This window comes from Lolium perenne, chromosome 1, assembly GCF_019359855.2.
Source record: "Lolium perenne isolate Kyuss_39 chromosome 1, Kyuss_2.0, whole genome shotgun sequence".
Taxonomy (NCBI): domain Eukaryota; kingdom Viridiplantae; phylum Streptophyta; class Magnoliopsida; order Poales; family Poaceae; genus Lolium; species Lolium perenne.
The window spans coordinates 242,213,281-242,237,445 of NC_067244.2; the positions used below are offsets into that span (position 1 = coordinate 242,213,281).

Here is a 24,165-nt window from a genome sequence, read left to right on the forward strand (position 1 = left end):
TGTGTACGCCGCGCCCGCCACGTGCGTCCGCCACGCCGTCGCGGACGCCACGTCCGCCACAGCCATGGGAGCAGCCGATGTGGTGCAGCGGGTCGAAGTGCTCGAGGAGCAGCACGATCGCGCCGCGGGCCGCCGTTGTATGGTAGTCTCGAGCAGTACGGTCGGGGACGAGGCCATCTGTCGGGGACGAGGCAGATGGCGATCCCCGCTACCAGGTTGTTCCTGACCCGCCCGCGAGCACGCACGCCAGGGCTGCCGTGTCGTCGTCGCACGTGCAAAAGTTTTGACATCGGAATTTAGACAAATTTTGACTTTTCTTTTTCGAAATTTAGAACCGGCGCACTAACATGGCGTGCAGAGGCGGCGGCATGCGATGCGACATGGCAGAATATGCGGCAGAGTGGCTGGGATGCCACTAGTAGAAAAATGGGCATCCATCTAAGCCATAAATACTGGTTCCCTTACGAACCGGTACTAAAGGGGGCATTAGTACCGGTTGCACTGCCCAGACCTTTAGTACCGGTTCGTGACACGAACTGGTACTAAAGGGTAGACCTTTAGTACCGGTTCGTTTCACGAACCGGTACTAAAGGTTTTTCTGCTCCCCCACGCAGCTCCACACACCCCCCCCCCCCCCCCGTGGATCGCCTTTTTTGACACTGTAAAATAGAAAAGAAAATGATAGAAAATTCAAAAAATAAAATGTTTTCAGATTCTTGTATGTTATGCAACCTACTATTAGGGAAAATTAAGAAATTTTAATTTTCATTTTTTTGCAAAAAAGTTTTGAAAAATGGTAAAACGGCAATAACTTTTGCATAAGACGTCGAAAAAAAACGTATAATATATCAAAAAAATTCGTGGAAAAAGTTACATCCGATTTCACCCGGGTTTACCCGGTTAGCCAATTTTTAGATTCTCAAAATTCCAAATGAAAATATGAAAGCAGGAAGATTTTAGGTTTTTCCCAAAAATTTAGAATTTTATATTTTCTTTATTTTTTAAAAATTAAAATTAAAAATTATAAGATTTTTTGAATCCCAGAATATTACTATTACTTTTAGCAAATTATAAGATTTTCAAATTTTTAGGTTTAAGGTTTGGCAAAAAAAATATTAAAATTTTTAAAAATAAATAAAAATAATACAAATTAAAAGTTAATTTTATTTATTTATTCAATATTATTATTACATCATTACTTTTGTTTATTAAAAAAATTATTTGCAATACAAATAATAAAGAAGTGTGACATTGACCAACATGTTAATAGGATTGATATGATAGTAGTATCAACAACATGAGCGCGAAGCACTTGGAAGTGGGACGGAAAGGAACCCGGAAGTTAAGCATGCTAGTGTTGGAGTAGTGTGAGGATGGGTGACCGACCGGGAAGTTTGACCAAGGGTAAGTAATTGACTAGAGATTAAGTGTAGTTAGAGACTAACGGAAATATTAGAAATTGTGAAAAAAAGGGAGTGAAAAATAATTAGAAGAAAAATGGATAAAAAAATTAAACGAAATAGCCTTTTTGTGAAAAAAAATAAAAAAAAAGATCACCAGCCCCGCGGGGACCTTTAGTACCGGTTCGTAAGGAACCGGTACTAAAGGTGGGAGGCCTTTAGTGCCGGATAATTAGTACCGGTTCCAAAACCGGTACTAAAGACCCTTTGGAACCGGTACTAAAGGGGGGTTTTTCTACTAGTGTGCGGTCTCTGTGAGCAACGGGAGAAGCGGCACCACTGTGGCTCTAGATGCGCCCATGACGGGAAAGAAGGCCATGTCGGTGCGCAACAGGTTGAGTGCGCGGCCGCCTTCGCTGGCGGAACCTTCCTACAGCGGGTGGAATACCCGTTACGCCACCCGGGTTTCTTTCGCCTGCGGACCAACACAGCACTGCCGCCACGGCTCCTTGCGCCGGCCGACCAGACGGTCAGAGCTTGGCCGAGAAGGTGTCGGGCGGGTGGGCGGCGGCGCCCGGGGCTGGGCCGCATGAGCGAGCTGAGGCAGACGGCGAGCCCCGATGCCTGGCTGTTCCTAACCCCGCTCGCGAGCATGCACGCCATGACCGCCACATCGTCGTCGCTGCGCCGTTTGCGAGCACGCCGCATGCGTCCGCCACGCCGCCCCTCCCAGCGCGCCCGCCGCGATTTCGTTGCCGCACTATTCGTGAGCACGCCGCGCGCGTCCGCCATAGCGGTCGTCATCGGCGCGCGCCGACGTTCGCGAGCACGCCCGCGCGTGTACGCCGCGCCTGCCACGTGCGTCCGCCACGCCGTCGTGGACGCCACGTCCGCCACAGCCATGGGAGCAGCCGATGTGGTGCAGCGGGTCGAAGTGCTCGAGGAGCAGCACGGTCGCGCCGCGGGCCGCCGTTGTATGGTAGTCTCGAGCAGTACGGTCGGGGACGAGGCCATCTGTCGGGGACGAGGCAGATGGCGATCCCCGCTACCAGGTTGTTCCTGACCCGCCCGCGAGCACGCACGCCAGGGCTGCCGTGTCGTCGTCGCACGTGCAAAAGTTTCGACATCGGAATTTAGACAAATTTTGACTTTTCTTTTTCGAAATTTAGAACCGGCGCACTAACATGGCGTGCAGAGGCGGCGGCATGCGATGCGACATGGCAGAATATGCGGCAGAGTGGCTGGGATGCCACTAGTAGAAAAATGGGCATCCATCCAAGCCATAAATACCGGTTCCCTTACGAACCGGTACTAAAGGGGGCATTAGTACCGGTTGCACTGCCCAGAGCTTTAGTACCGGTTCGTGACACGAACTGGTACTAAAGGGTAGACCTTTATTACCGGTTCGTGTCACGAACCGGTACTAAAGGTTTTTCTGCTCCCCCACGCAGCGCCACCCCCCCCCCCCCCCCCCCCCGTGGATCGCCTTTTTTGACACTGTAAAATAGAAAAGAAAATGATAGAAAATTCAAAAAATAAAATGTTTTCAGATTCTTGTATGTTATGCAACCTACTATTAGGGAAAATTAAGAAATTTGAATTTTCACTTTTTTTGCAAAAAAGTTTTGAAAAATGGTAAAACGGCAATAACTTTTGCATAAGACGTCGAAAAAAAACATATAATATATCAAAAAAATTCGTGGAAAAAGTTACATCCGATTTCACCCGGGTTTACCCGGTTAGCCAATTTTTAGATTCTCAAAATTCCAAATGAAAATATGAAAGCAGGAAGATTTTAGGTTTTTCCCAAAAATTTAGAATTTTATATTTTCTTTATTTTTTAAAAATTAAAATTAAAAATTATAAGATTTTTTGAATCCCAGAATATTACTATTACTTTTAGCAAATTATAAGATTTTCAAATTTTTAGGTTTAAGGTTTGGCAAAAAAAATATTAAATTTTTTAAAAATAAATAAAAATAATACAAATTAAAAGTTAATTTTATTTATTTATTCAACATTATTATTACATCATTACTTTTGTTTATTAAAAAAATTATTTGCAATACAAATAATAAAGAAGTGTGACATTGACCAACATGTTAATAGGATTGATATGATAGTAGTATCAACAACATGAGCGCGAAGCACTTGGAAGTGGGACGGAAAGGAACCCGGAAGTTAAGCATGCTAGTGTTGGAGTAGTGTGAGGATGGGTGACCGACCGGGAAGTTTGACCAAGGGTAAGTAATTGACTAGAGATTAAGTGTAGTTAGAGACTAACGGAAATATTAGAAATTGTGAAAAAAAGGGAGTGAAAAATAATTAGAAGAAAAATGGATAAAAAAAATTAAACGAAATAGCCTTTTTGTGAAAAAAAATAAAAAAAAAGATCACCAGCCCCGCGGGGACCTTTAGTACCGGTTCGTAAGGAACCGGTACTAAAGGTGGGAGGCCTTTAGTGCCGGATAATTAGTACCGGTTCCAAAACCGGTACTAAAGACCCTTTGGAACCGGTACTAAAGGGGGGTTTTTCTACTAGTGTGCGGTCTCTGTGAGCAACGGGAGAAGCGGCACCACTGTGGCTCTAGATGCGCCCATGACGGGAAAGAAGGCCATGTCGGTGCGCAACAGGTTGAGTGCGCGGCCGCCTTCGCTGGCGGAACCTTCCTACAGCGGGTGGAATACCCGTTACGCCACCCGGGTTTCTTTCGCCTGCGGACCACGCCACGGCTCCTTGCGCCGGCCGACCAGACAAGCGAGCCGCATTCACCTACGCCCGCCTGCCGGGATCGATGAAGTTTACATGAGAGAGAAGAAAACGATTTGATGAAAGACAGCCGGAAGAGAGAGAGAGAGAAAATTGATTTGGGGAAGACGTCTGACACTTTAACCTGCTTTAACTTCCTCTGTCTCGATGGGTCCCACTCTGTGTATTCATACCTTTTTTTTTTTTTTTGAGAACAGCATCCCACCTCTTTATTAACTTATAATATGCGGAATACAAACGCCATCAGCCAATGAGATGTTGATTGCCGTCGAACAAAATGCCACCGATGTTGCAGAGCCCACTTCTCCCTCAGCCAATGAGAAAACGATTTCAGCCCGGTGCATGTGCCGCCCGGTTCATCTCAGCGTTTTCCGGTGTTGATCAAAATAACTATGTGCTCCACGAAAGTAGACGTCATGTGTTGTTTCCATCAATTTCATGACACACACCGTCGTTTTCCTATCGCTTGCACCCACCATTTTTTTCTGGAACTGTCACCTCCTCTTAGAGAAAAGACAATACACCATTCCCCCTCTCATCTTGCACCCCATTTTTGCCTCTGGTCCATCACTCTATCCCCCGTGCTTTATAATTTTCTTAATAGTAGAGTGAATTTTTGGACCTAGATAGAATTGATCTATTTTTAAACTATTTTACATCAAAATATAATTGAAAAAATTATGTAAGTTGACACACATAACTTGTCATGCTTAGATCTACTTTGTAATTTCCAAACAGGTCACCAACTTTTCATTATGTATCAAAACTGTAAATTATTTCAAACAAGTCACGAAACATTTATTATGCATCAAAACTGTAAATTATTTAGTATAAATGAAGAAATCTCACAAGTTGTAAAAAAAACAGATAAAAGACATTTCTTGATCTACTCAAAGGACATAATTGTTACTGGACTCCGCTTACTTTTTTTTTTTTGAGTGGAACTGGACTCCGCTTACTTGAAGATATAAAATGTGCTAATGGGCAGCGACATATCCGGCCCATATAGCTTGTGCTTTCATACGGAGCTTTCTTCCGTCTGAAAAGCCGACCTTCCTGTTCACCCCACGGCCCATAGCTAGGAAACTTGGACGCTAACTCGACGACAGTGAAAATCGAAACCGGAAAATCTAAAAAATGGAAGGTCAACGTCATACTGATACCGCTACCATGTGAATTTTTGGGCTTGCATAATGAAAATGACTTCCACTTTAAATTCCTCAGGATAAGACTGAGGAACGATGAAGATCAACATTCAGCAGTGCATATAAACCAGGATCTGCCAGTCCTACCGCTCGTAGATTTGCACCTCCCAGTCCTTAACATATCTCAGCATCTAGAACCTCGATGAAAAGTAATATCCTTCAGCATAGAAATTTTGCAAGAGCTCTGGCTTGCAGCTAGCGAACCGGCAACTTCAAGCGCACGAGAAATACCACCGGAAATCACGGACCAGATATAACCTGACAAAACAAAGAGAAGCCAGGTAAGACGACACATAGTAACCATCAGAGTTGCCAACCTAACGACTGGGTCAGAGCTGCTTAGTAGTAGTAATATTGGGAGAGTGGTGAAACCTGCGATTATGTTTGGGCAAACTCTGCCGAAATGTCTTAGCCATCAGCTGACGTAAAGAGCTGCTGAAGACAACTGGGCGTATTACATTAGCTTCAAAATGTCTCCAGTCTGCAGTCAACCAATAAGAGTCCCCAAGGGACGGTGCTTCCAAATTTCCAACCCACGGTCAAAAAGATCTCAGATTCTAGTGGCTATCACCATGCATTCGGTCATGCTAATTGCCGGACCTGGACTTATCATAGTGGTCGTCTCTAGGTTGTCCACACATCCTGTTGACACATTATCTATGCCATTTTCCTTTTGTTACTCGACTATGCAGCTGCCTGCTAAGTAATAAGGCGACAGTTAGCCAAGCACCAGGTAGGGATAGCATGGTAGACACAACCAGTGCAAGAGCCGCTGACGGAGTGATGAGCGGAGCAGACGAGGAGAATGGCTCGAAAAAGATGGCCAAGGGTGGCAAGGCGCCGTTCCATGACCTTTTCAGGAACGCGGACGCCATGGACGTGGTGCTGATGCTGGTTGGCACACTCGGCGCACTTGCGAGCGGCATGTCACAGGTGATCATGGCCATCATCTTCGGGCAGGTGGTCGATGCCTTTGGGGGCGCAACCCCCGGCACCATCCTTCCCCGAGTAAACAAGGTACCATTCTGATTCTTCATGAATCTGCAAGCCTGCAGCACAACTGAAACTTGTTACAGATTGGCCGATAGCTTACAGGACAATGATACAAAATTCAACATTGGTATAGATTATTCTGCAAATAGATTTTTATTTGGCATGCCCTTGATTTGTAAATGTAAACATAGTTCTTCTTTTGACAATACCAGCAGAAAACTGATTTTGTAATCTGGCTGGCATGTTTCTTTCAGGTGGTTCTAGAGTTTGTCTACTTAGCCTTTGGAGCATTGCCAGTTTGTTTTCTCCGTAAGTACGACAGATGCATATGTATGGTATCTTTGCATGGATTTTCCCGTTATGTACATACTTTCCAGAACTCTGTAAATATGACCGATAAACATGACCTTCATGGTATATTTCCATGGATTTCATATTATTTATATACTATCAAGAAGCAAGCAGATCCTAGCAAATGCTTACCTAAAAAAAAAGATCCTAGCAAATGCTACATACAGTACTATTTTTCATTTAACAACATCTCTTCTGGTAACCCAGCCATGGGTATGATACTCAGCTACCATAAAGGAATCAGACGATTCTCAACAGTGAAAAATATTGCAGACACTTCGGTACCATGGCATAATAGTTAATTATTGCAAACAAGTATCATGTTGCAGATACTTGACCATGTAAATACAACATATGATTATGTTTGACAATAGTTGAACTCAGTATTATATTTCAGCTATTGATATCTTGGAAGACCATATGCTCAAAATCAAACATTTTGAGCACCATAATATCTATAAATACCAGAGGCACACATAGTCAATACGCTTTTGCTGAATTATTAGACTTCAGAATGTCACTGGAATCATTCTTTTCCATAACAACCATGCTCAACAGAGATATCATGTTGGACAGTGACTGGGGAGAGGCAGGCAGCTCGCATTCGATCTTTGTACCTCAAGTCGATTCTGAGACAAGACATGGCGTTCTTTAACACAGAAATGAAAAGTGGACAAGTAGTCTCTGGTATATCTGCTGACACAATTCTAATTCAGGATGCTACTGGCGAGAAGGTACAAATCCGGCAGCTTCCAATTTGATTTACGTGGTAAAAAAGATAAATATGTTGCTTCGCTACTTTTCTAGTGATGATTCAGCTTCTATTAGTGTATAGACAGTGGCGGGCCCAGAAATTTAACAATGGGTATTTAAAATTAAAAAATGTTGAAAAAAAACACAGCCGAAATTAGTGAATATATACTGGTAGTCGATCCAATGAGCAGCTGTTACCATGCACTAGTTCTAACCAACAACACCAGTGAGCGCTCATGTCACGACATGCATGGTATTTCAAAGAAAACAGACTAGAATTGATAAATCTTGCACTAGGTTTAAAGTTTTTGCCAAAAATTATGGGTATTCAGCAGAATACCCATGATACCACATGTGCCTGCCCATGCGTATAGATCCTTCCTCGGTGTCATCTTTTTGTTAGGGGAGTTTGTGGACCATCTCCGGAAGCCAATAACAATGACAATAATTTTACTAGTAGTAAGACTCTGATATAATTCTGTATTAACAGTTTGCAATAAGTCATAATCTTATATAGTTTTACATTTCCCCATTCCATTTTTTAGGTCGGGAAGTTTCTACAGCTTCTTACCACTTTCCTTGGTAGTTTCGTGTTGGCGTTCATCAAAGGCTGGCTCCTAACTCTTGTAATGCTTTCTACTATACTACCATTAATCGTGGCAGCTGGACTCATCTCAAAGACGCTGTCCCAAATATCTACCATGGGCCTAGCATCATACAGAGATGCAGGGGATATCGTTGAACAGACACTTGGATCCATAAGGACGGTAGGCCACTTGTTGATCCCGCAATCAAGCATGACAAATCCTGCACTAACCAGTACTCTATTATAACAGGTTGTTTCATTCAATAGCGAAAATAAAGCTATGGCCCTATACAACAATCTCATAAACAACGCATACAAGGGTATGGTAAAAGAAGGGACTGTCCAAGGCTTTGGCATGGGTTTCATTTCCCTCATCAATTTCTCCAGTTTTGGCCTAATTGTATGGTATGGCAGTAAGTTAACCCTCAGCAGAGGATATAGTGGAGCAGATATCATGATTATATTGCTATCTGTCTTCATAGGTGCAAGGTTAGTACTAACACTATCAAAGGTTCTTCTCCAGCTTACTAACTAAATTCAACCATCAGATGACATGTTGTAGTATTTTATAACAACTTGCTAATACTAGCTAGTTTTGATGCATGTAATAATACATCCACAAATCAAATCTTAATATGTTATCCTTTTTTAACGTGGAACTTTTCAACTGTTTGGGGTAGGTCATTGGGTGATGCAACCCCCTGCATTGTTGCCTTTGAGGAAGGAAGAGGTGCAGCTTACAGATTGTTTAAAACAATCAACAGGAAACCAGAGATTGATTATAATGATAGTACTGGTGCTGTGTTAGAAGACCTCAAGGGTGATATAGAGCTGAGGGGTGTGTTTTTCAGTTATCCAAGCAGGCCAGAGCAACTAATATTCAGTGGATTTTCAATGCATGTATCAAGTGGCACAACTATGGCCATAGTTGGGGAGAGTGGGAGTGGCAAATCAACTGTGATAAATCTGGTTGAGCGATTTTATGATCCACAGGCTGGCGAAGTGCTGATCGATGGAATGAATATCAAGAGTTTTAAGCTAGACTGGATTAGAGGGAAGATTGGCCTTGTTAGCCAGGAGCCACTGCTCTTCATGACATCCATCAAGGAGAATATAACCTACGGAAAAGAGGATGCACCACTGGAAGAGATTAAAAGAGCAGCTGAGCTTGCCAATGCGGCAGGATTCATTGAAAATTTGCCTAATGTACGCAGTCTCTTCAACAATAGGCCAATCCCACGTATATAAACATAAACCTGATGCTGTCTCCATATGATTTCAGGGTTATGAAACAACAGTTGGCCAACGTGGTGCTCAGCTCTCAGGGGGACAGAAGCAAAGGATTGCGGTCGCGAGAGCCATCCTTAAAAATCCAAAAATTCTTTTGCTCGACGAAGCAACCAGTGCATTGGATTTGGAGTCTGAGAGGATAGTCCAAGAAGCACTAAACAAAATCATGACTGGGCGAACCACGGTTGTTGTGGCACACCGTTTAAGCACTGTTAGAAATGCCCACTGCATCTCAGTTGTTTCTGAAGGAAAAATAGTCGAGCAAGGTTAGTATCTTTCCTGCTTGATCTTTACTTTGATTTTGTGCCAAAACAGATAAATTCAATTGAAATGGTTCACTTAGGACATCATGATAAATTGGTAACGGATCCTGCTGGGGCATACTCTCAGCTTATTCAGCTACAAGAGGCACACCAGGAAACTAGCTACCAATTGAATGCTGGATCAGGTCCATTATCGAAAAGAAGTCAATCACTCAGGCGATCAATTAGTAGAAGTTCAGCTGGGAGCAACCATCATTCTTCAATCCTCACTGTCAGCTTGCCTGGCCCCACTGCAGTACTGCAATATGATGGCGCTGATGGTGAGACGCAAAACAAGAATACTGATGGCAAGGTATCCAAGAAGGGCTCAATTGGCCGCCTAATTAACCTAGCCAAACCAGAAACAACAGTTCTTCTATTTGGTTCTCTCGCAGCAGCAATTGACGGAACTGTTTATCCAATGATGGGTTTGGTATTTGGTAGTGCTGCAAAAACATTCTATGAATTACCAGCAGAGAAGCGAAAGAAAGACTCTGTATTTTGGGGATTACTATGTGTTGGGCTGGGTGTGATCGGTATGATATCCAAGCTAGCAAATAGTTGCCTATTTGCAATAGCTGGTGGGAAACTCACAAAACACATTCGTGCTTTGACATTTCAAACCATAGTGTACCAAGAGGCTGCTTGGTTTGATCATCCTGCAAATTCCAGGTAAGCTTTGCTGATCAATTTTCACAATGGAACATCAAGTTCAAGATACTAACTGCCTCTTTCTTACAGTGGAGCGCTTGGTGGAAGGCTATGTATTGATGCTCTTAATGTGAGACGTCTTGTAGGGGATAACATAGCCTTAATGGTTCACTGTACTGCAACACTTCTTTGTGGAATAATAATAGCAATGAGTGCAGACTGGAAGCTTTCATTGGTCATCTTAGTTGTGATTCCTTTAATGGGTCTCCAGGGCTATGCTCAAGTGAAGTTCTTAGAGGGATTTAGTCAAGATGCTAAGGTGAGCCATGGATTAGCTTTATTTAGGCCCATTTGCCAATTTTTCCCTTTCTATAGTGTAAACTCTGATAAGTGGACTCAGTACATACCTCATGCTGACAAAAGGTGGTTAAGTTGGCACATCTCATTAACAGTAGCATCTGTCCTACAATGCTGTAACAATAAGAAATTTAGGGAACATGGGTGCACTTTTAGTTTATCTTTCCCTTTCATTTCGTTTCTAATTGATGCATGATCATAGGCCATGTATGAAGAAGCAAGTCAAATTGCAACTGAAGCAGTTGGTAGCATCAGAACAGTATCATCATTTTGTGCCGAGAAGAGAGTAATGAAAAAATACATTCAGAAATATCAAGGTTCTAAGAATCAGGGAATTCGAACCGGAATAGTGGGAGGCCTTGGTTTTGGCTTCTCAAATATGATGTTATATCTCACCGCTGCTCTTTGCTACTATGTTGGTGCAAAGTTTGTTAGTCAGGGCGATTCCACTTTTGGCGATGTTTTCAAGGTAGGTAACCATTAAGAATTATTTCATCAACAAAAAAAATTCTCATGATTATCCTATCTTGATATTTGCTTCAAATTAATATAATGCAGGCCCTATTTGCTTTAGTTTTGACCGTAGTTGGAGCAGCACAAACTAGTGCTATGGCTTCTGATTCAACCAAGGCAAAAGATTCCGCAACTTCCATATTCACAATCTTAGATAGAAAATCTCAAATCGATTCCAGCAGCGAAGAAGGTTCAACCATGGAGCATGTCAATGGTGACATTGATTTTATGCATATAAGCTTCATATACCCATCCCGTCCAGATATTCAAATATTGAGTGACTTTAACTTGAGCATTCCCTCTAGAAAGGTCGTACTGAAATTTCAAACCAGAAGTTTAACTTTTCATTTTCTCAAAAATATTTCGAGGATTCAATTTACTTTCTAAGGAGACTAACTTAGTAACATGCTTACTGCAGACTGTTGCGCTTGTTGGTCAAAGTGGCAGCGGCAAATCTACTGTAATTTCTTTACTAGAGCGTTTCTACGATCCTGATTCTGGTGTAATCTTACTCGACGGAGTGGAAATCAAAACTCTAAAGCTTAGTTGGTTGAGGGATCAGATGGGACTGGTAAGCCAAGAACCGGCACTTTTCAACGACACAATACGTGCCAACATAGCATACGGAAAGCATGACGAGGCAACCGAGGAAGAGATTGTCGCGGCTGCTAAAGCAGCCAATGCACATGAATTCATATCAAGCATGCCACAGGGGTACAACACGACAGTTGGAGAGAGAGGAACCCAGCTATCAGGCGGGCAGAAACAGTGCGTAGCTATTGCAAGGGCTATCCTCAAGGACCCAAGGATACTGCTCCTCGACGAGGCGACGAGCGCGCTGGATGTCGAGTCAGAGCGCATCGTTCAGGACGCATTGGACCGCATGAGGGTTGGCAGGACAACCGTTATCGTGGCACACCGTCTCTCGACGATCCAAGGGGCCGATATAATTGCAGTTCTGAAGGATGGCACGATTGTGGAGCAAGGAAGGCATGACGCGCTGATGGGCATCGCCGGTGGAGCCTACGCTTCGCTCATAGAACTCCACCCCAAGGCAACATAATGCAGATGTTTCGGCAACAGAGTCAATTTGAACTAGTACAATGTACAGTTGGCTGCTTAGACAATAGAGATACGTTACTAATGGAGGTATAGAGTATAGACGCCTTGATGGATATACAAGAAAATGTTCCATGCGTGATTTATTGTAAAAAAGCGTAGCAGAGAGTGTATCTGAACTTGAGCTGGATTGCCAGCAACTTTGCATACAGCCTGTAGGCACATTGTTACTATCAAAATAAGTCCATACATCATCGAAATCCTTGGAATAATTTGTTTGGGGGCTACATCCGAGGCAGTGAATGACACGATGCTTGACGAAATTGCCGAATTAAACTGACAGACATAGTGCGAAGGTGGTTCATCGTAGGGTTCAGGAGGTATACCTGGCGCGGACGCCGGAGATGGACGGCTGCGGCGTGACAAAAATGCAACCCCATGGACTCGTCGGGCAGGCAGCGGCTCGGCCGTAAAGGATCCAGCTAGCCAGGCCATGTGCGACGCCAGGCTCCGGCTGCATTCCTCCGGGAGCAGGTCCTCCGTGGCACTACACCGGCGGCGCGCCATCCAGTGCGGCGTCGCGTTCGCGGCGAACGCGAACCGGAGGGCGAGGCCTGCGCTTGCTGATGGGATAGATCGTACGCAGGGCTATCCTGTGGCACGGGGTCGGCGAAGTTGCGCCGGCGAGCTACGGTAGAGATGGGCGCCCGGCGGCGGCGCGGTCGGGGATTTTTGGCTGATGAGGTGCAGGCGTGCGGCCCAACCCTTGGGCTCAACTGGGCCAGGCTCAACTCGCATTCCACGATTCAAACAGTCAAACACAATAGTCTGCCGTCATAAAACAAATCTGAAGTCTCACGCCTCTACTTTTTTGGGCTGGAGAGGATGACATTGAGCAGAAAGGTTAGATTTTGATTAAAAAAATACTCCGTAAGAAAGATCATTTTCAGTTGAACTTTTGAAAATACTCCCTCCGATTTATATTACTACCAATAGATGTATCTAGACATACTTTAATTGTACATACATCCATTTTAGTGGCAAATAATGTGTCAGAGGGAGTAATAAAAATCATTTTTTAATACGCGCCTAACATGGAAGAGACTGACCCCAAAGAAAAAGGTTTTTGTTTTCTCAACTGATAAGCTGATCGGAAGGTTTTCTCTAAATTTTATTAGATGCACCTCTTATCCACAAGCTGCTCCAATTAAACTTTAATCCCCACATAATTTTGTATGCATGCATTACATGTTTCTAAATAGGGAAGACTGCGCTATCAGCCACTGTACATATCATCGCCAAAGGGGCGTAGGTCGTACACATTACGCCGGCCAGAATCTGCATAATAAGCTGCAGAAGAAGAACAGGCCATGCCATTTGGGTGACGTTCTCACATACGACAACACGCAGTAGGACACAAAAAGAGGTGATGCTCCAACCATTCAAAACATAGATCCTGGGCTCTGCCATTTGGATTACTCCGGCGGCTGCAAGATTGCGAACGTGCGACGAACTATTTCCAGATCTGAACATTCGTAAATCCTGCCAGGCACAGACGACGAGAGGTACTAATATTAGAAAAATGTTCAAGAAAAAATCAAGTAAATCTGGCAGAAGCAGCCAAATGTCCTAGTCATGATTTGATGTAAACAGTTAGTAATAAAACAGCTGGCCATATTAAAATTAGCAGTAAAATTTCCTTCAGGCCACTGTCAACTGTCAAGGTCTCAAGGAAGAAGAGTTCCTGGAGGGATGTTGCTTTCCCGGTGAAGATCTCAGATTGCAGCAGCTGTCATCATGGATTTGGTCATAGCCGGCTTTCACATGTCCGCTAAACAACCAACATCACTTTCAGCCACAGCCAAGATCACTTTCACCCGTCATGAAAAAGATGTATACACTAATAAGAGGTGCACTCACAAAACATCATCCGAGTGCTCTACTGACTACTATGGATTGGGACAGAAATTGCTCCAGCCCTGGAAGTTTTGGAAACTTCTTTATTGTGTATAATTCAACCTGTTCTATGTTAAGAGTAACAAAATGAGAAAATCCATCAAACAATAAATCAAAAGAATAATGAAGATGAAAACAAAATTGTTGACAAACTTTCTTCAAACACCTTTTGAGTTTAATGTTCACCGGAAAATCCAACAAAAATAGGAAAAAGCATGATGATGCAATATTCAAACAGAAGGATATAAGCGCATCTGTGCAGGAGTGCACTGTGAAGGGTGAGCGCTAACCATATGTTGCTGTTCTGGCTGGTTTTATTATCCTATTTGTCTCTATGTTGTCCTCACACCTTGTGGACACATTATCTGTGTTATTTCTTTTGTTACTCAACTATTAACCACATCTCATTTATGGTTACTCTTGTGAATGCAGTTAACTGCTAACTAACAAGACAACGACACTATAAAAGCAGAAGCTACGCTACTCTCTACATTACAGCCAGAGCAATAAACAGACAGCTAGTCAGTTGCCTGGTAGGCATACCATGGGGAAGGGTGAAGAAGCAGGGGAGGAGAAAGGCAGGAAGAAGATGACCAAGGGTGGCAAGGCGCCGTTCCATGACATGTTCAAGAACGCAGATGTTACCGACATGGTGCTGATGCTGGTCGGCACGGTTGCCGCGGTTGGAAGTGGTATGTCACAGGTGGTCATGACGATCATCTTTGGGCGGATGATCGATGCCTTTGGGGGTGCCACCCCCGACACCATCCTTCCGCGAGTCAACAAGGTACCCTTTTGCTTGTGTATCAATCTGCAAACCTGCAACACCACTGAAACTTGTTACAGATCGGCTGATAGCCTAAAGGACCCTAATATGAAACTTGACACCTTGATTTGACACTGGCATCAATAGGATTAAAGGTGGTCATATTTTTTTTATGCACAATATCAGAATAATAGAGATTTTGTAATATGGCTGGCATATTTCTTTCAGGTGGTTCTCCAGTTTGTGTACTTAGCCATTGGAACATTGCCTGCTTGTTTTCTCGGTAAGTATGACCTCCACACATGATCTTAATGCTATATTTGCATGGACTTCCCCAATTATTTATATACTTTCCAGCTGCAAGTAGATCCTATTGAATCCCACTATTCCTAATCAAGCCACCCAGCCACGCAAGGTATGATACTCAACTACCATAGAAGAGTCAGATGCAACAAGAACTGTTGCAGACAAACTTGAATACCATAGCATATACCAAATAGAAATAAGACCAACTTTTAACCCTAAACCCTAGCGGAAGTTCGATATTCAACCCTGAATTCCAAAACCATTTGATTTACCACCTCAAACTACTAAAATTGCACACTTTTCACAAGCGGTTTTGACTGATGCAGATGTCACGTGTGGTCCACGCCATTGACATGTTGCCACCACGAATAAACAACCACAGAGGAATAAACAATCTATGACAAACTACACCGTCAAAACGTTCACAAAAAATTACTAGAAATGGAAAAAATGTTGTCACGACAGATAGAAATATAGGATTTGATGACATGGCAGAGATACGACAATGACGTGGCATGTGCATGGCATCCACAATTCCACATAAGTCAAAACCGCTTGAGGTTGAAGTGGACTGCTTCAATAGATCAAGGCTGCATTTCACAGTTTTAGATTTCAAGGTTGAGAGGTGAACTTTGGCCATGGGGGTAGAGAAGTCGACTTATTGTTCCAAATATTTATGACGCTGTATGTTCTCGTACTTGATCGTCTGTCAAGATAGCATATGAGTATGTCTGGTTATAGTTGGAACTCGCATTAGATTTGAGTATATTAATGTCTTCGAATAGCATATGCTCAAAATCTAGTACTTTGAGCATACCAACGGCTAATGTTCAATATCAGATCATCTATTGATGCTTTTGCTACGTCATTATATTTTATTATTGTAAGTAAATCATTCTTAAAATTAATACCTATGCTTACCAGAGATATCATGCTGGACCATGACTGGGGAGAGACAGGCAGCTCGCATTCGATCTTTGTATCTCAACTCAGTTTTGAAACAAGATATGCCATTCTTTGACACGGAAATGAAAAGTGGACACATAGTCTCCGGTATATCTGCTGATACAATACTAATTCAAGATGCTATTGGTGAGAAGGTACAACGCCTGCAGTTTCTTATTTTGCTTTACCACCAACAGAAGAAAATGGGTTGCTTAGTTATCATATACAAGCAGTGCTTTATGTGGTTGTTTGGATAACTGGGTTTAGCAGTCAGTTTTTAGAAAACGAGGTTTCGGTTGATGTTTAGGAAAACGAGGATACATCATAATATTGTTTAATTTCTTTGCATCCCCCATCTTTTTTTCTAGGTCGGGAAGTTTCTACAGCTTATCACCACTTTCATTGGTGGGTTTATTGTGGCGTTCATCAAAGGCTGGCTCCTAACCATTGTAATGCTTTGCACTATACCACCATTAGCAGTTGCAGCTGGAATCATCTCAAAGATGCTTTCCAAAGTATCTAGCGAGGGCCTAGCATCATACGTCGATGCAGGAAATATTGTAGAACAGACAATTGGATCCATAAGAACGGTAGGCCCTTTGTTGATGATGCAATCAAGAACGACAAATCCTTAACTAATCAGTATACATACTATAACAGGTGGTTTCATTCAATGGTGAAAAGAAAACCATGGACCTCTACAACAATCTCATAAAGAAAGCATACAAGGGCACCGTCAAGGAAGGGGCTATTAAAGGTTTCGGCATGGGTTTCCTTTCCTTTGTCTATTTGTCCAGCTTTGGACTGATTATATGGTATGGTAGTAAGTTAACTCTCAGCAAAGGATATAGTGGAGCGGATATCATGAACATATTGTTCGCTGTCATTATAGGAGCAAGGTTAGTTCCCAGCTTACTAACTAAATTCAACCAGTATAGATAGACAAGTTATAGTACTCTACAACAGGTTGCAAAATACTTCCATAAATCCAATCTTAAGATGCTACATGTCTTCTAACGTGCAATTTTTCAACTGTTTGGGGTAGATCATTGGGTGATGCAACCCCCTGCATTGCTGCCTTTGAGGAAGGAAGAGTTGCCGCTTACAGACTGTTTACAACAATCAACAGGAAACCAGAGATTGACTATGATGATACTACCGGTATTGTGTTAGAAGACATCAAAGGTGATGTAGAGCTGAGGGATGTGTCTTTCAGTTACCCAAGCAGGCCAGAGCAAGTAATATTTGGTGGACTTTCAATGCATGTATCAAGTGGCACAACAATGGCCATAGTTGGGGAGAGTGGGAGTGGAAAATCAACTGTGATCAATCTGGTTGAGAGATTTTATGATCCACAGGCTGGTGAAGTGTTGATCGATGGAATGAACATCAAGAGATTTAAGTTAGACTGGATAAGAGGGCAGATAGGTCTTGTTAACCAGGAACCAATGCTCTTCATGACATCCATCAAGGAGAACATAACCTATGGAAAAGAGGATGCAACACTTGAAGAGATCAAGAGAGCAGCTGAGCTTGCCAATGCAGCAAGGTTCATCGAGAATTTGCCTAATGTACTTAAGCAAATGCAATCTTTACCCCAGTTCCACGTATGTAAACATAGTCCTAATGATGCTCTCATATGATTTCAGGGTTATGACACAACAGCTGGACAACGTGGTGCTCAGCTTTCAGGGGGGCAGAAGCAAAGGATTGCGATCGCGAGAGCCATCCTAAAAAATCCAAAAATCCTTTTGCTCGATGAAGCGACTAGTGCTTTGGATTTGGGGTCTGAGAGGGCAGTTCAAGAAGCACTAAACAAGATCATGGTTGGGAGAACAACAATTGTTGTGGCACACCGTCTGAGCACTGTTAGAAATGCTCACTGCATCTCAGTTATTTCTGGAGGAAAAATAGTCGAACAAGGTAAACGCTTTCCCTGCTCGACTTTACTTTGATTTCATGCCAAAACAGATGAACTAAATCGAAATGGTTCACTTAGGAAATCATGATAAATTGGTAAAAGATCCTGCTGGGGCGTACTCTCAGCTTACTCGGCTACAAGAGGCACACGGGGGGATAAATGCTGGAATATCAGGTCCATTATCTGAAAGAAGTCAATCACTCGAGCGATCAATTAGTAGAAGTCCAGGTGGGAGCGGTCGTCATTCTTTAATCCTCCCTGTGAGCTTGCCTGGCACCAAGGATGGTGCAGATGTTGAGAAACAAAACAAGAACACTGATGGCCAACCATCCAAGAAGGCCCCAATGGGCCGCCTATTTGGCCTAAACAAACCAGAAATGGCAGTTCTTTTATTTGGTTCTCTTGCGGCAGTAATTGATGGAACTGTCTACCCAATGATGGGTTTGGTAATGGCTAGTGCCGCAAAAATATTCTATGAATTACCAACAGACAAGCGACAGAAAGATTCTATCTTTTGGGGATTGCTATGTGTTGGGCTGGGCGCAGTTGCATTGATATCAAAGCTGGCAAATAGCCTTCTATTTGAAATAGCAGGTGGAAAACTTGTAGAGCGCATTCGTACTTTGACATTTCAAAGCTTACTGTACCAAGAGGCTGCTTGGTTTGATCATCCTGCAAATTCTAGGTGAGTTATCCTTATCTATTCTCGGAAAGTCAGAATGGAGCAATAAAGATACTAACTCCCTCTTTCACCTCTTATAGTGGAGCACTTGGTGGAAGGCTATGTACAGATGCCCTTAATGTGAGACGTCTTGTAGGTGGTAACTTGGCCTTAATGGTCCAATGTACTGCATCATTTCTTTGTGGCCTTGTAATAGCAATGATCGCAGACTGGAAGCTTTCATTGGTCATCTTAATTGTAATTCCTTTAATGGGTCTCCAGGGTTACGCCCAAGTTAAGTTCCTAGAGGGGTTTAGTCAAGATGCCAAGGTGAATCATGAATTAGCTTTATGCTACGAACTTTTACTTTAATCGCATTTCCGCCTTATTCATTTCTAAAGTAAAAAACCTCAAAAGGTAGACTCGATACATACCTCATGCTGACAAGGGGTTTGATAAGTTAGCACAGTTGATTAACAGTAACCTCTGTGCGACGATGCTGTTAACTATGCTTTTCATGTTATTTTTTTTCTCATGAACATGCTTATCTTCCCCCTTCCTTATGTTTCTGATTGATATTCGCTGATAGACCATGTATGAAGAAGCAAGTCAAGTGGCAACTGAAGCAGTTGGTAGCATCAGAACAGTAGCATCTTTTTGCGCCGAGAAGAGAGTGATGACAATATACAATCAGAAATGTCAAGCTTCTAAAGATCAAGGAATTAGAACTGGAATAGTCGGAGGTCTTGGCTTTGGTTTCTCATATATGATTCTGTATGCCACTTCTTCTCTATGTTACTATGTTGGTGCAAAGTTTATTAGTCAAGGCAACTCTACTTTTGGCAGCGTCTTCCAGGTAACCACTAGAATTCAAAAATATTTGCCTAGAATATACTATTATGATATTTGATTTGTATTATATTATATAATGCAGGCTAACTTTGCTCTAGTATTGGCCATGATTGGAGCATCACAAACTAGCGCTATGGCTTCTGATTCAACCAAGGCAAAAGATTCTGCAAATTCCATATTCATGATCTTAGATAGAAAATCTCAAATCGATTCCAGCAGCGGGGAAGGTTCAACCATGAAGCTTGTCAAGGGTGACATTGACTTTATGCATATCAGCTTCAGATACCCATCGCGTCCAGATATTCAAATATTCAGCGACTTTAATTTGAGCGTTCCCTCTAAAAAGGTCTTGCTTAAACCAGAAGTTTAACTTTTGTCATTTTCTCACAGTTATTGCGAAGATTCAATCTACTATAATACAGTATTTTTTTCCAAGACTTACCTAGTAACATGTTTAATTGCAGACTGTCGCGCTTGTTGGCCAAAGTGGCAGCGGGAAATCTACAGTAATTGCTTTGCTAGAGCGTTTCTATGATCCTGATTCTGGTGTAATCTTATTGGACGGAGTGGAAATCAAAAGCCTAAAGCTCAGTTGGTTGAGGGACCAGATGGGACTGGTAAGCCAAGAACCAGTACTGTTCAACGACACGATACGAGCCAACATAGCATACGGAAAGCATGAAGAGGTAACCGAGGAAGAGATTGCTGTGGCTGCTAAAGCAGCCAACGCCCACGAATTCATATCGAGCATGCCACACGGGTACAGCACGGCAGTTGGAGAGAGAGGAAGCCAGCTATCGGGCGGGCAGAAGCAGCGCATAGCCATCGCAAGGGCCATCCTCAAGGACCCAAGGATACTGCTTCTGGACGAGGCGACGAGCGCGTTAGATGCCGAGTCGGAGCACATCGTTCAAGACGCGTTGGATCGAATGATGGTTGGCAGGACGACCGTCATCGTGGCGCACCGCCTCTCAACGATCCAAGGAGCCGACGTAATCGCGGTTCTGAAGGACGGCGCGATCGTGGAGAAAGGGACGCACGAGACCCTGATGGGCACCGAAGGAGGAGCGTATGCTTCGCTTGTAAAACTTCGCCCGGTGCAACATGATACAAGCAGGCTTGGACCACGGAATCAAGTCGAACTACTAGAATGTACGGCGGCTTAGGCGATTGAGATATGTTGCTAGTTAAAACGCGGGCTCCTTGGCGAATCCTACACGCCCATTTCTAATACCTGGCATTTCTGTATGAATTGTGGCATGTGCCATGTAATGTATCTAAACTTCAACTGTGCCACTGACAGGCTTGGGTAGGCATACATTGTAATTCCATACATCAACCAACAATATATGATTATTTGTTGGGGGGCTACAACCTATCAGCCTATCTGGTGCTAGTGGAATGACCTTGGGGGGCTAGAGGTTACGAAAAATTTGCAGGCAGTGAATGAAGTGGCGCTTCCAGAATTGCGGGAACTAAATTGAAGAACATACTATTGGGAAATGGGAATGGAACATTATAGAGTTGAAGCAATGTACGTACCTAGCGCGGACGCCGGAGGCGACTTGCTGGATCAGCATCGTCATGGACGGCGGCGTGCCCGGTATCACATTATAGAGCAGGCAGCAGACCAGCGATTTGAGCATGCGATCGAGCCGGTCCGTGTGTGGCGCCGAGCACCGGCTGCGCTCCCCACCCGCGGGCAGATCCTCCGTGCACAGAGCACTGCGGGAGCGAGCGGCGCGCCGTCCAGTGCTGCATCGCGTCCGCGAAGGCGACGAACGCGAACCGGAGGGCCGAGGCCTCCGCTGCTGGGAAGGAGGGGACATACGACTGGCCAGCAGCCTCTGGCGCGCCGGATCGGCGAAGTTGCGCCGGCGGGATGCGGCGGTTGAGATGGGCGTGCGCCGGCGTGACACGGCACAGCGGCGGCGGGGCCCGGTCGCTCGAACGAGAGAGGCGTAAAACAAACCTATACGTTAACCTACAGCGTTCACGTATTTCGGTCCATCACAAGTTTGGCAAAGCGCGCGCCGCTGCTGGGGGGTTCACCGGTGCTTCCGGAACCCCGATGCCCGCCGCCGCCGCGACCCACCGCCGGGACCCGAGCAAGCTCCTCTACAAGCCCCGCCCGCCGCCGGAGCCGCACCCATTCCTCCTCCACCTCAAGTCGCTCCCGTCCCCGGTGGCCGCGGCCGCCGCGCTCCTCTCGGCGCCGCGCCGCCTCCACGACCACCCCTTCGCCGCCTGCGTGCTCTACCGCCTGGCCCGCGCGCGCCTCTTCCCGCTCCTCCTGCCCCTCCTCTCCACACTCCACGCCCGCCGCGCCCCGCTCCGCGCCACCGTCTTCGCGGCGCTCATCGACCGCCTCGGCGCCGCCTCCCGCCCGGACGCCGCGCTGCTCGTCTTCTACCGCGCCGTGCCGGCCTTCTGCCCCCACTCCAACGCCACCTTCCACGCGCTGCTGCACTGCCTCGTCTGCAACGGCCGCGTGGACGCCGCCCGGGCCGTGCTCCCCCGGGCCGCCAAGCTCGGCGTCCGCCCCAACGCCGTGTCCTACAACATCATCCTCAAGGGCGTCTGCGCCCGGGACGGGTCCGCGGGCGCCCGCGCGGTGCTCGACGAAATGCTCGGCCGCGGCGTGCGGCCCACGGCGGCCACATTCAACACGCTGGTGGGCGCCGCGTGCCGGGAAGGGGACCTGGACGCGGCGGCGCGGCTCAGGGAGGAGATGGTGCGCCGGGGCGTGGCGCCCAACGCCGTGACCTACGCGCTGCTGATGAGAGGCCTCTGCGACGCGGGGCGGCTTGAGGATGCCAGGAAGATGATGTTCGACATGGAGTACCAGGGGTGCCAGACCGAGGTGGCCAACTACGGCGTGCTGATGAGCGCCTATGCCGGGCAGGGCGACGTCGATGCCGTCAGGGGGCTGCTCTCCGACATGCGCGGGCGCAAGCTCAAGCCCGACGACGCGAGCTACAATGTGCTGATAAAGTGTCTCTGCGACGACGGCGGCAGGGTGGCCGAGGCGCACAAGGCGCTGGTCGAGATGCAGCTCAAGGACGGCGTAGTGCCGAGCGCGGCCACGTACCGTGTCCTGGCCGACGGGTGCTGCAGAGCCGGCAACTTCGAGCTGGGTCTGCGGGTTTTCAACGCCATGATGGCGAGCGGGCACCGCCCTCTGGCGCACACCTTCAGGCACCTGGCGAAAGGGCTCGGCGACGACGGCAAGGCGGATGAGGCCTGCTTCGTGTTGGAGAAGATGGTGGAGAGTGGGGCGTGGGTGGATGCTGAAGGGTGGCTGTCTCTTGCTGAGTGTGTTTGCAGCAGCGGCGCAAGTGAGGTGAAGCTCCTCGATGATCTAGCCTTGTCATCCTGAAATTTCAAATACCTGTGCTGCTGTGACAGGAGGCTAGCGGTTCCATTTGTTTTCACTTACAAAGTACTCTATATTTAGTAGTAGTTGAGGGAAAATGTATAATGCTCCTCGGTATGCAACAATTTCTGACATTTTTCTTCAATGGCAGATAAAAGATGTGCATCATACTTCTGATTAAGTGAAAGCTCAGTCAGCTTCTGAACTGAAGCTCGGTTGATTATTTCCAGTTAGAAAATCATGTGCTGTCTTTAAACACTCCGTATTGCTTTCAGAACTGATGGTTTTACCAATGTTCAAAAAAAGGTAATCGTTAACTGCTCGGTTAGCTTGAGTTTGGGGATTAATCGGAAATCGGCCTATTAACTGATTTAATCGGTCGACTATTAATCGGCGAGGTTTTTTCAAAATTGCAGGTTCAGAGCACTAAAATATGATATATTGAACAAGTAAAACCTGTAAAAGAGCACAACATCAGTACTTGATAAGAGCAATATTCGAAATATTACCTTTAATGTTTGACCAAACTTAGACAATCGACCACACATGCAAATCCACTAATCCACTGGCCGACCCTTGGCAGCCATACAACAAATAGATAAATACAGAACATCATGGTAGCTGAACATATTAGAAAATCAATACAAAATACCAATACGGCAGTACATATTACTATTACATAACCAGGTCCAAAGATACATATAGCAGCAACATCACGAATAGTCCATATTATATAATCATGTCTAGAAAATAAAGAGTTCTCTCACAAGCAAGATAAAATAGATAGGAATGGGATTGTTAGATCCCAAGATTGAAGGCTGCATCACATCCTCCCGACATCTCTTTTCCACACAACTTGCATCTGATGCTTTGCAAGTCATCTGGATCAAACAATATTGCAAACTCCCATCCCATATCATCTGAATTCCTCTTAAGGGCACGGGAACTTGCCACCTCTTTAGCACGAAGCAGCCATCTACAAACGGTAAATTGGTGTCATCATGTATTGCAAAGATTGGCAGCATATTAAACGTAAAACACGATGCTCTGTACAACACTTCAAATGAGAACCATGCTCTGTACTAGACACAGATTATACTAGCTACGTCCTGAATAGTAGCTACGGATCTGAGACTATCTAGCATCTTGCAT

The 24,165-nt window shown here is 44.9% G+C and overlaps 3 protein-coding genes and 1 long non-coding RNA gene across 4 annotated transcripts; 3 read left to right on the forward strand and 1 right to left on the reverse strand.

Annotated features, from left to right (window-relative positions):
* Positions 1-5,363: 5,363 nt before the first annotated feature.
* LOC127327422 (uncharacterized) lies at positions 5,364-16,312 on the reverse strand. The gene is made up of 4 exons (XR_007868541.1): positions 16,180-16,312; positions 12,617-15,005; positions 5,748-6,424; positions 5,364-5,633 (listed from the first exon to the last, which is right to left on the reverse strand). It is a non-coding gene; the product is annotated as an uncharacterized lncRNA (long non-coding RNA).
* LOC127327419 (ABC transporter B family member 9) lies at positions 6,120-12,516 on the forward strand. Its single transcript, XM_051354195.2, has 12 exons — positions 6,120-6,392; positions 6,623-6,677; positions 7,278-7,453; positions 8,018-8,239; positions 8,309-8,547; positions 8,739-9,264; positions 9,341-9,614; positions 9,692-10,322; positions 10,392-10,620; positions 10,861-11,127; positions 11,217-11,480; positions 11,590-12,516. The coding sequence occupies exons 1-12, from the start codon at positions 6,120-6,122 to the stop codon at positions 12,232-12,234; spliced, it is 3,801 nt and encodes a 1,266-aa protein (XP_051210155.1). The 3' UTR covers positions 12,235-12,516.
* On the forward strand, positions 14,731-21,071 carry LOC127327418 (ABC transporter B family member 5). Its single transcript, XM_051354194.1, has 12 exons — positions 14,731-14,973; positions 15,181-15,235; positions 16,183-16,358; positions 16,572-16,793; positions 16,864-17,102; positions 17,249-17,774; positions 17,853-18,126; positions 18,203-18,809; positions 18,887-19,115; positions 19,375-19,641; positions 19,720-19,983; positions 20,102-21,071. Exons 1-12 carry the CDS (start codon positions 14,731-14,733, stop codon positions 20,801-20,803), a joined length of 3,804 nt encoding a protein of 1,267 aa, XP_051210154.1. The 3' UTR covers positions 20,804-21,071.
* A 557-nt stretch (positions 21,072-21,628) lies between these two features.
* On the forward strand, positions 21,629-23,251 carry LOC127327420 (uncharacterized). The gene has a single exon (XM_051354196.2). It carries the CDS (start codon positions 21,709-21,711, stop codon positions 23,014-23,016), a length of 1,308 nt encoding a protein of 435 aa, XP_051210156.1. The 5' UTR covers positions 21,629-21,708; the 3' UTR covers positions 23,017-23,251.
* The last annotated feature ends 914 nt before the right edge of the window (positions 23,252-24,165 follow it).